At 41.6% G+C, this 11,999-nt stretch overlaps 1 protein-coding gene across 1 annotated transcript; it reads left to right on the top strand.

Annotated features, from left to right (window-relative positions):
• Positions 1–1,100: 1,100 nt before the first annotated feature.
• On the top strand, positions 1,101–4,727 carry LOC115361459 (keratin, type II cytoskeletal 8-like). The gene is made up of 7 exons (XM_030054828.1): positions 1,101–1,538; positions 3,066–3,274; positions 3,442–3,502; positions 3,612–3,707; positions 3,848–4,012; positions 4,229–4,354; positions 4,503–4,727. The coding sequence occupies exons 1-7, from the start codon at positions 1,101–1,103 to the stop codon at positions 4,725–4,727; spliced, it is 1,320 nt and encodes a 439-aa protein (XP_029910688.1).
• The last annotated feature ends 7,272 nt before the right edge of the window (positions 4,728–11,999 follow it).

The raw sequence follows: 11,999 nt of genomic DNA on the forward strand, positions 1-11,999 counted from the left end.
TGCTTCAATTAAATCTTGGTTACTCCAGGAGGCTTATTGTTACAAAACCAGCCATGGCTACCATAGCACTATCAAAGACTCTTAAATTATTCTGTTGTCAAATATTTTGTATTTTCTTGCATGCAAACACAAATTATTGTAAGTAAGTTGATGATACTATTGGTGTGAGAAAAAGTATGAAAAGCAAAATGATCAATACCAATCTCCATCCTCACTGAAGCTTTATTTTTTGAAGTATTCTGTTCTCTTTAACATTACATTTATCTAGTAAGTACAAGCAGTACATAACAATGGAACCCTTTTATCCACCCAACTCCACCCTGGTGAAAGCCCCCAGACATGTATGTAAAAGTATTTGATTGCATAAGACTGCCCCAGGCCCTGATGCCATTCTTCTGCGAGTGCCTGGGTGTGCTGGCTGGACTTAGAGGTGTCACCTTGCGATCACAACAGTCATGATGGATGTTAATGCCAGGTCATAACAGGGTTTAAGCTGCATGACACAAATGGAGTGAGAAAAAGCATGAAAAGCAACATGATCAATACCAATCTCCATCATTTTTAAAGCTGTAAGAGGTATCTTATTCTCTTGAACATTTCATTTATCTAGGTAGAATAAGCAGTAGATAACAATGGAACCCTCTCCACCCCACCCCAGAAAAAGCCCCCAGACATGTATGTAAAAGTATTTGCCAGCATGACTTTCCTCCCTTTGCTGCCCCAGGCCCTGATGCCATTCCTCTGTGAGTGCCTGGGTGTGCTGGCCGGACCAGATCACTTTACAGGTGGTGGCACTGCTACCTGTCTGACCAGCTGGACTGCTCAGAGCCTCCCTACCTGCCTGCAGGACAGCCTCTGAGTGGCCAGGTGGAGGGGGGCAGGTCAAGAGGGAGGGGGAGAGGAGGTGGAGCTGGGTGAAACCTCCCCCTCAAACAGAGATAGATAAAATCCTGCGGTGGACAGGGAGAGGGTACTCAGAGGGACCTGACTCTCCTTTGTGTGAGCTCCACTGATCTGCTGAGCCTCTCTGCCTCTCTCTTTCTGCTCCCTTTCTTTTCTCCTGTTCATCTCTACAGAGGGACACAAGAAGCAATTTCACCATGTCAACTAGAGTTAGCATTGTTGGAGGAAGCCTCAGTGGTGGATTCAGCAGTGGTATGGGTCAGTCCAGCATTGGAAGACAATCTTTCTCCAGTCGGTCCTATACCGCCCCGACAATGAGCCGCACAATCAGCTCGAGAAGTGTTAAGGCTGGTGGAGGCTATGGTGCAGGCGCTCTCTCAGTGTATGGAGGAGGCTTTGGTGGAGGTGCTGGTGCAGGCTTTGGCCTTGGTGGAGGTGCTGGTGCTGGCGCAGGCTTTGGCCTTGGTGGAGGTGCAGGTGGCTTTGTTCCTCCTCCCATCACAGCGGTCACCGTCAACCAGAGCCTGCTGGCCCCCCTCAACCTGGAGATCGACCCCACCATCCAGACTGTCCGCACCCAGGAGAAGGAACAGATCAAGACCCTCAACAACCGCTTCGCCTCCTTCATCGACAAGGTCAGTGACCCCTGTCTGTCTGCTCCAGCTCTGACAGGTTTATGACTCAAGTCAGCTGATAGAAGTTCAAAGAGTTTCATTACAATCATGTCAATCATATCATGCAGAATGTTATGTAAAGTCATTTGGAATTCCAGTACAGAATATTTTAACACATTAGATGTAAAATTGTTAGGATTACATTTAGGGATGAACGAATGGAAGAAAATAAAGCATTGGGGATAAAAAGTGATTGCAGTGTCTCTCTGTCCAGAGTGCACTGAGTTCATTAATTTTACACAGTAACTGGATACTGAGCACACTGTTGAAATAAAACATGCCTCAACAGCAGCTTTTACAATCACCTCACATGGACACTTTTTGTGTAAAGACCAGGCACAACAGTGAAACTGAAGGCAGGCCTCTGCTGGAGGATTTCTCTTTGATCAGAAGTGGGTTTCTCCAAGCCTCTTCTTTGTAGAGTGAGACGTAAACAAGTTGATATATGAAATTGTAGCCCGGCCGTTTCCAGTGACCGCTGCTCTCTCTGCGTGAGGGGAAGACAGGGATCAGGTTATCAGCATCCCCATAGCAGCAATAATCTTTTAATTATTTAACCTAAATGTGAAGGGGTACGATGTAGTTTTCATTTCAGATGCACTTTCCCTGCAATTTAATGTGTAAATACTGGCCCTGGTTCTTCAGAGCTTATGGGCTCTGTGAAAATGAGGGACCTTTCTCTCTCAGGGAGAGATGAGCAAGAAGTTTAACACGCTCTGGGTAAAGGCTGAAATGTGGCACTGCAGACCTTACCTTAACGTAAGCACTGTTAAGGCCACAGAACTTGAATTTGAGTCGAAAAGACTTTCAAATTTAAATCAACAAACAGTATGGTTGGAGTTGTAGCTAGTTTTCTGCAAATCATTGAGACGAATACAGAACTGTGGCCATTGCACCAGGCTAAATTTCACATTCCCATTTGTGGAAACGTTTAACGTTTATTTGCTACTTTCAGTCAGCAGCCACAGGACAACATAAATTCTCGCTTCTCAAGTGAGACACACATTACTGCCCTAAATGTCCATCACTGTAACAACTAACCACACACATGATTATATTTTGTACTACCCAAATGTCCACACAAAACAGTTCAATGATTATTCTCCATTCAAGTTTTGTGGATAAAGTACCTACCCCAAACTGAGGGTGGGGTCTAAACCCCTGTTTGTTTAGTGTTGATTTCACTTTACTCTCCTCTGGCTGTATCTTGAATTGAAGATGTTTTCTGTCTCCTAGCAGGAGCTGAAGTGTGTTTCTTCAAAAAAATGATCTCACTGGAACAAATACTGCTCCAAACAAAACAAACTAAAAGTAAATTAGTCTGCATTCATATTTGATAATTTCACTATCACAGAGTTTTTGCAGTGAAAACAAACATATCCAACATTTCTCAAAATACACCACACACATTACTGTACAAATTCAGGTTCTTTCCAGTGCTTTACATTGGATCTAAACCTGCCAAATGATGTCACTTCCTGTATACAGGTGCGTTTCTTGGAGCAGCAGAACAAAATGCTGGAGACCAAGTGGAGCCTGCTGCAGGACCAGACCACCACCAGCTCCAACATCGACGGCATGTTCGAGGCTTACATCACCAACCTGCGCAGACAGCTGGACGGGCTCGGCAATGAGAAGATCAAGCTGGAGGGAGAGCTTAAAAACATGCAGGGCCTGGTGGAAGACTTCAAGAACAAGTGAGTTCACAGCATGAACCATACAAGACACAGCAGTAACATCACCCACAGATATCGTTGGAGGCTTCCTTCTTTCAAATGTTTCATCTATGTGACACAAGAGCAGGGCTAGCACACAAACACACACAGGAGGTCTCCAGCTCATTGTTCAACTTCTCCTCTTTCAGATATGAAAATGAAATCAACAAGCGTGCTGCTGTGGAGAACGAGTTTGTGCTCCTCAAGAAGGTGAGTGAATTTTAGTAGAACCGCATTAGAACTGAATAGCCCACTCAGTGCCTGTCATTTCATTATGTTGTCAATGACATGAAATCTCTCACCTTGCCTTCCCTTCCAGGATGTAGATGGTGCCTACATGAACAAGGTTGAGCTGGAGGCCAAGGTTGATGCCCTTCAGGATGAAATTAACTTCCTCAGGGCTGTTTATGAGGCGGTAAGGAGAAAAAAATGACTTTATTCCAGCTCTCTGCATGGTCTGTCTTTTTGCTCTAAATTTCAGAGTCGTGATTCCATTTACTAGTGATTTATTCTATCGCTCTACCTCATCTCCCTCTCTCTCTTTGATCATCTCAGGAACTGCGTGAGCTCCAGGGCCAGATCAAGGACACCTCAGTCATTGTGGAGATGGACAACAGCCGTAACCTGGACATGGACGCCATCGTGGCTGAAGTGCGCGCTCAGTATGAGGACATTGCCAAAAACAGCCGTGCCGAGGCTGAATCCTGGTACCAGCAGAAGGTGTGTGGAGAGATGCTGTGTTCTCACGCATATCATTGGTCATCCATAAACCCAGTGCAATACACAAACACACACACCTTGCAACTTCAAATAAAATTGCAATGGCATTCCATGAAATTATCAGTCACTCATTTTAAATAAGCTGGACATAGAGCTTCTGAGAGGAGCAATTTAATGTTCAGAGATCTTCAATAACGACTGGTCTTCTCCATTCAGTTCCAGGAGATGCAGACCTCTGCAGGCCAATATGGAGATGACCTTCGCAATACCAAGGCTGAGATTGCTGAGCTGAATCGTATGATCAGCCGCATCCAGAATGAGATTGATGCAGTCAAGGGACAGGTAAGCCTGCAGCTACATCAGTAATTGACTTTTCCTTCAGTAGTAACTAAAGCAATCACTGCACCTTCAGCTGAATATGTTAAACGTACATTAATTTTTTTCAACATATTCATTCATTTTAAAATAAAATATCTTTTCAATCTTGCAGCGCGTAAACCTGGAGGCCCAGATCGCAGAGGCTGAGGAGCGGGGTGAGCTGGCTGTGAAGGACGCCAAGCTCCGCATCAGAGACCTGGAGGAGGCCCTGCAGAGAGCCAAGCAGGACATGGCCCGCCAGGTCCGTGAGTACCAGGAACTCATGAACGTCAAGCTGGCCCTGGACATTGAGATCGCCACTTACAAGAAACTGCTGGAAGGAGAGGAGACCAGGTAAACTCTTGAGCCAGTTTTTGAGCTAAGTTAAGAAAGAATAAACCCATGGAGGTACTAATATTGGCTTGGTATCAACCTGAATATCTATTAAAACAAATTTCTGTACCTCTGTGCAGAATTGCCTCTGGTGGTGGATCTGCCACCATTCATGTCCAGAGCTCAAGCACTGGTAAGTGTGATGATGACTACTGAAATGATCAGATAACTTTTAAATGTTTTATTGGTCAGAATTCTTGCCATCTAATCTCATCTGAAACCATCTCATTCTCATCAGGTGGTGGCAGTGGAATGGACATGGGCATCATCGGTGGTGGTATGACCATGGGCAGCAGCAGCGGCGCTGGAATCAGCAGCAGGAGCAGCTACAGCGTCAGCCGCTCAAGACGCTACTAAACACAGCAGTTGTCTGTCCTCCACATGTTCCACAGTTAGAATATGCTCAGGTTGAAATCAGTGAACACGTAACGATCACAGCCGGCAGATCCATGTAATAGTACAGTTCCCTTTGACATCTGCTTCCCTCTTCAGCACCATATAAAGTCTCAGAAAGTTAGAGAATACAGTGAAATATAAGGAGAGATTTCAATACCAAAAATGTTCAGCAGCAGAGATGTGAGTCTGTTCACTCTTCCTCTAATCAGTCAGCCTGGCTGTCTTTTAGTTGCTGGTTCTCTATCATGTAGACAAGAGCATACTTGTAGTGTCAAGACGGAGAATCCTCCCAAGGCAACAATCATTACACACACGATGGCAGCAGCAGTGCACAGATTTGGATTATGGAGCTTCAGATGCCATGCTGGTCACTTCAAGTTGATAACAGATATGAAAGACACCCATATAATGTTACAACTATAACTTTGTCTGCTCTGTTCTGCAATAAGTGCTCTATTGTCTGCCATCTTGTTTAGTGTTTTGACACCACCAAAAGCAGCCATACACAACACTCCTACAGTGGCAACCCATTCTATGGGATTTCCTTTTTGTTTCTATTTCTCTTCTCCCTTTCTACGGGAAAAATGGGTTCTCCACTAAGGTTAGGAAGCAGTGTTTATATCCGACTTTTCTTTCCTTCTTATTCTGAACAACAAATGGAAAAGGCTGACTTGTACTACCAGATTTGTTGAAGGTTATTGAATGTGTACCACCAAACAATCCTAAATAAATCCGAGTTCTATATTCATGACTCACTGTTTCTCTATCTTCCTGTTTTATTGTTTTGTATTGTATTTTTTGGAGCAACATTGAATTACTTCAACGGGCATTTGTACACAGCAAATCCAACGATGAGACTTACAAGTGAGGTATTCCACAGATAGGGATTAGATGGTCAAACAGAAAACATATCTGAAAGATATTTTATGATTTTTTTTTTTTTATTAGTAGACAGCACGGATGACTGGATCATAATCCTCAGGCTAAAATTAAAGTTTTGTTTTACAGATTCATATCACTATCACCAGCATAATCTTTCCCACTGTTATCTGGCTAACCTTTTAGTCCTGCTTTGTGGAATAACCTCCACAGTCAATGATCAGTTAATACCACAGAGGTCTAATTCCTTAAAGGTGCATTAAGTCTACAGTTTATAAGCTCGTTCCTTGACATGACACAAAATGAAACAACCTGTAAAAAAAAAAAAGAAAAAAAGCAAGGCCCGTCATAGCCATACAAATCCTAAAGGACTGCTCTATCAATTTGAGTATTCTCTGGATTACATGGAGCTACTGGTTCCATTCAGAACTTTTCTGAAAGTGCACATTCTGTAGATAAACATATCAAATTTTCAGATGGTACATGTGGAACATCCAAGAGTATCAAGTATCAAAAAACACAAATGTCACTTGTTGCGGCCTCAAACAGACAAATTACACAGAAGAGTCATAAACTTGGAGATACGGTCATATGAAAAAGTTTGGGAACCGCTCTTAATTTTTTGGATTTTTGTTCACCTTTAGCTGGTACTTCAAAGAAGCAACTTCCTTTTCATATATGACATACCTTAGTGAAACAGGAGTATTTCAGCAATGATGTTTTCTTTATTGGATTAAGAGGAAATATGCAATAGGCATCATAACAAGATTAGACTAGTGCATATATTTGGGCGCCACAACAGAAAAATGACATCAGTACTTAGTTGAGCCTCCTTTTGCAAAAATAACAGCCTCTCACCAAATTTCACAGTAGGTAGCAGGTGTTTTTCTTGGAATGCAGAGTTCTTCTTTCGCCATGCAAAGTGCTTTGTGTTACCAAATAACTCTTAATTTTTGTCTCATCAGTCCAAAGCACTTTTTTCCAAAATTAATCTAGCTGGTCTAAATTAGCTTTTGCATACTCCAAGCGACTATACCTGTGGCATGGGCGCAGAAAGGGCTTCCTTCTCATCACCCGGCCGTATAGATATTTTTTGTGCAAATTGCGTTGAATTGTGGAATGATGTACAGATACACCATCTGCAGCCAGATGTTGTTGCAGGTCTTTGGAGGTGATCTGGGGGTTGTCTGTAACCATTCTCACAATCCTCTGCCTATGCCGCTATTGTATTTTTCTTGGTCTGCCGGACCTCGGTTTAACTTCAATTGTGCCTGTGGCCTTCCATCTCCTGACAACATTCCTTACAGTCGAAATAGACCTAAACCTTTGTGAAAGTTTCTTGTAGCCTTCCCTTAAACCATGATAATGAACGATCTTCATTTTCAGATCGTTTGAGAGCTGCTTTGATGATACCATTCTTTCTCACTTCAGCAGAGAGTCAAAGAGAAGTGCAACTTCCATTTAGGCACCTTAAATACCTTTTCTCATGATTGGACAGACCTGTCTATGAAATTCAAGGCTTAATGAGCTAATCCAACCTATTTGGTGTTTCAAGTCATTGGTTTTACAAGCTGTTACATGCAGTCAAATCAGCAAATTCACAAGGGTACCCATATTTTTGCACAGCCAGTTTTTCACATTTGATTTAATTTAATACAACTAAATACTGCTTCACTAAAAATCTTTGTTTGGAAAACACCCCAGTGCTTAGACGTTCCTGGTAAATGAAAGACATACCACTTTTATATTTTTTGGGGTGAAAGCAGAGTCAATTATTATGCAGGCTGAGAGGGGTTCCCAAACTTTTTCATATGACTGTATAGCAATCCATCAGAGATCTGACTGAACAAAAACCTTTCCTTCCAATCCAACAAACAACCCTAACCCTAACCCTAATAGTAGGAATCGCAATGTTTATTTCAAGCTATTTCCGGGTAGAAAATCTTTGCATGTTTGGACAGTGACACAAGAATGATAATTTTTCCCTTGTACACCACCACAGTGGATTTGACCATTTAGGAATTGCTGCCAGTTTTATAAATTGTCATTCCCATTTTCAGAGGCTCAAAAGTAACTGGACACTGGTTTCATGGCCAGGAATGGCCTATTCCCTCATTATTCCATGACAAATTAGGAAAATAATAGGTCTGGAGTTCACTCCACGTATTTGCACTTGCATCTGTTTATCAGAACCCTCAAGATGCGATCCAAAGAGGTGTCTATGCAGGTGAATGAGGCAACCATTAGGCTGAAAAAACAAAAAAATGAATTGAATGAAATGAATGAATTTATAGGGCTTTAGTATCTTCTCACATTCAGCCAATTGCCTCAAAACCACTTTTCACCTGCTGAAGACCAAACTGAAGGCCAAAAGAACCACAAACAAGCAGCAGCTGCAGTAAAGGCTTGGCAGAGCAACTCAAGAGAGGAAACTCAGGATTTGGTGATGTTGTCCAAGGCTTCCAGACTTCCTGTGCAAGTTCAGTGGTATGAAAGAAAAAACAGGGGGAAAAACGAGTGACAACAACTCAAGAGAAAATGGTGAAATCTTGTTGAGAAGAGCAAACATTTCTAAAACCAAAGTAGCTTAACCTTGCAATTAGTCTGTCTGGTGTTGGATGGCACTGTTGTGTAGATGTTGGCTTAGCTAAGCAATACAGAAAAAAAAAAAAAAAAAAAAATACATCAGAGATGGCAGATCTTTCAGACCATAGTGTTTAAATGTAAAAAAAAAAAAAAAAAAAAAAAAAAAAAAAAAAAAATCAATTTATGGCTGAATTGTAATGTCACAATGATTATAAAATTATTTTATTTGATTCTATTTTATTTTATTTTATTTTATTTTTACTGCCATTAGTTATTTTAGTTGGAATATGTATATGTTGTGACCACGTACTTGTATATAATTTGCTGTGTAGCGCAAGGAATCCTTCAAAAAAGGATACCAAACACTCGCCAATGTTAAACAGCTCAGTCTATCCCCATAAAACTAAAAGGTGTGTAAAATACCCAAAAAAGGCTAAACCCCAAAAGATTAGACTGAAGCTGATTTAATATTTATTGGATTTACTGATCTAACAGAAATCATTAGGATTGTATTTGTCTTAGGAAAGACAAATACAAGTCCAGTTGCCTATGATTCAATTTACCCAAAGAGAACGATGACCTGGATAAATGAGAATATCCATAGACAAAGCTGTCTCAGTTGCATTTTAGTTGTCAAAACATGAGCACGAGAAAGACTTCAACTGCAAATGACGTTAAGAACCTCGGGTCACCTGATTGAATTTCTTTGTTCTGCTGTCCTGCAGGACTGTCATGCTCTTTCTGTTGACAGAAGGAGCAGGACCCTTGTGTTTTTCAGGGATATTGTCAAACTAACAATATGAAACATATCAAGTAAATTAGACAGACCTCCCTAAGTAGTTTGTGGTTGCAAAGTACTGTAAGGTGTAGAAGTAATTCATATAGAAGTTAAGTTAATTCATATCTGAGTTAATTTAAAATATATATGTATATTCATAATGTTTACTAAGTTAACTATTTACATGTTTATGTTTAGACAATTACTTACATATTTGCATGTTTGAATATTTACATCAGCATATTTGAAACAGGGCGCCACGGTGGTGCAGTGGTTAGCACTCTCGCCTCACAGTAAGAAGGTCCTGGGTTCGATTCCCATCCAGGGTCCTTTGTGTGTGGAGTTTGCATGTTCTCCCCATGTCTGCGTGGGTTTCCTCCCACCGTCCAAAGACATGCAGGTTAGGTGAATTAGAGAAGCTAAATTGTGACTGTGTGTGTGAATGTCAGTGTTTGTCTGTCTGCCCTGCGATGGACTGGCGACCTGTCCAGGGTGTTTCACTGCCTTCCGCCCAATGTGCACTGGGATAGGCTCCAGCAACCTCCCGTTACCCTTGTGAGGATAAGCGATTTAGAAAATGAATGAATGAGTGATATTTGAAACAGTTAAAATAATATCCTGAATCTACCTCAGTGGTTTTACTCACATTTACCTAAGTAGGCCCTTCTAGCCTCTGATTGGTTAGCTCAGTCACATGTGAGTCAGTAACAAGGAAGTGTTGTTGTTGTGAAGCTGATCAAATGTGGGGAACTGTAAAGAGCTGCATCAGACTGTTTCTTTTTATAAAGAGTGATCCAACCACCACATTATAGGTACATTACATTGCACAGTCACGGTACATTACAGTACCGTGACTGTGCATGTTCAAGCTGTGTTCCTTTGGATTTCTTAGGTGACTCAAGCAAAAGATGCGAAATTTCTAAGTGAAACAGAAATAGTTGAGGCAGTTTGACGGAAATTAATAAACCAAAAAAGGAAAATACCAATAACTCGTTGCAAAAATAACTCCTGGATTGTACTGAACATCACATATTGATAATAGGTAACACTGGAGGCAGACATTTACCATATTGTATATGTATTATCTAGAAATGGACCTTGCTTTGCTTCTCTTCAGATTACCAACACTACAGCAAGCACTCAGCCTGGGCCATTAGAGTTTTAAAGACATAAATGCATATGAATATTGAGGGAAGAATGTGTTTCCCTTCAAGCACCTACAAGCTGCAGGCCTAAACACATGAAGGGAATGGTGGCTGAATTTCATAAATCACCTTGGAATTCAAGACCCATGTCTTATTCCTACATCCCTTCATATTTTCTTTCTTTTCTCTCTCCCTTGCTCTCCTTGCCCCTCTGTCAGGCATGACCTTAACCCACTGGGCAGCTCCACCATGGGTTAGTCCCAAGTGACAGGTGCTGCCTCAAGACTTGCCCCCAAAATGCATAATTCTTTTTAAAACAACTATTAACTGGAAACACACACACGTCCACCCTGATCTGTCCTTACTGCCTTGTCCCTCAGATACTGTTTTTAGCAATCCTTAAAGCTCAACAAAATTTGGTCTTTCACCCCTGCAGTTAACCTCACCATTGTTTAAAGACAGGGTTTAAAGACCTTATTGTTACCCAGTTATCTTCATCTGGTGTCATGCAGTCATCTACAGAATGCTGTTGTGTGCAGAGAAACTCCTGCTTATCCAGTTCCACCTTACGGGTTAAACACGCTGAAAGGCTTTTCTTATGCTACTAGCCTACTTATGCAGCTACTTTTACAACAACTTCTACACCACAATGCCTCAAACAAACCACCCATGTATATACAGTCAGGTCCATAAGTATTGGGACAGTGACCAGTGACCCAGTATTCATAATTTTGCCCTTGCACTCACCACAGTGGATTTGAAAAAGAGTAATCAAGATGTGATTGAAGTGCAGATTTCAGCTTTAATTTAAGGGGTTTAACAAAAATATGGCATTAACCTTTTAGGAATTACAGCCAGTTTTATACATTGTCACCCCATTTTCAGAGGCTCAAAAGTAATTGGACAAACTATACATAACATGCATAGCTATAAATATTATATTCAATATTTGGAGGAAAATCCTTTACAGTTTTTGACTGCCTGAAGTCTGGAAGCCATGGACAACATCACCAAATTCTGAGTTTCCTCTCTTGAGTTGCTCTGCCAAGCCTTCACTGCAGCTCCTTCAGCTGCTGCTTGTTTGTGGTTCTTTTGGCCTTCAGTTTGGTTCAGCAGGTGAAAAGCAGCTCAGCTGGGTTGAGGTCTGGGGACTGACTTGACCATTGAAGGATATTCCACTTCTTGCTTTCAGTAACTCTTGGGTTGCTTTTGCAGTATGTTTTGGGTCATTGTCCATCTGCACTGTGAGGCGCCGTCCTATCAGTTTTGAGGCATTTGGCTGAATCTGAGCAGATAGTATAGCCCTATAAACATCAGAATTCATCCTGCTACTTCAATCAGTCGTCACCAATCATCAATAAACACCAGTGAGCCAGTTACACAGCCATACATGCCCATGCCATAACACTGCCTCCACCATGCTGGACAGATGAGCTGTTCCTTTGATTCTCCA

The sequence above is a fragment of the Myripristis murdjan genome, chromosome 7, assembly GCF_902150065.1.
Source record: "Myripristis murdjan chromosome 7, fMyrMur1.1, whole genome shotgun sequence".
NCBI lineage: Eukaryota > Metazoa > Chordata > Actinopteri > Holocentriformes > Holocentridae > Myripristis > Myripristis murdjan.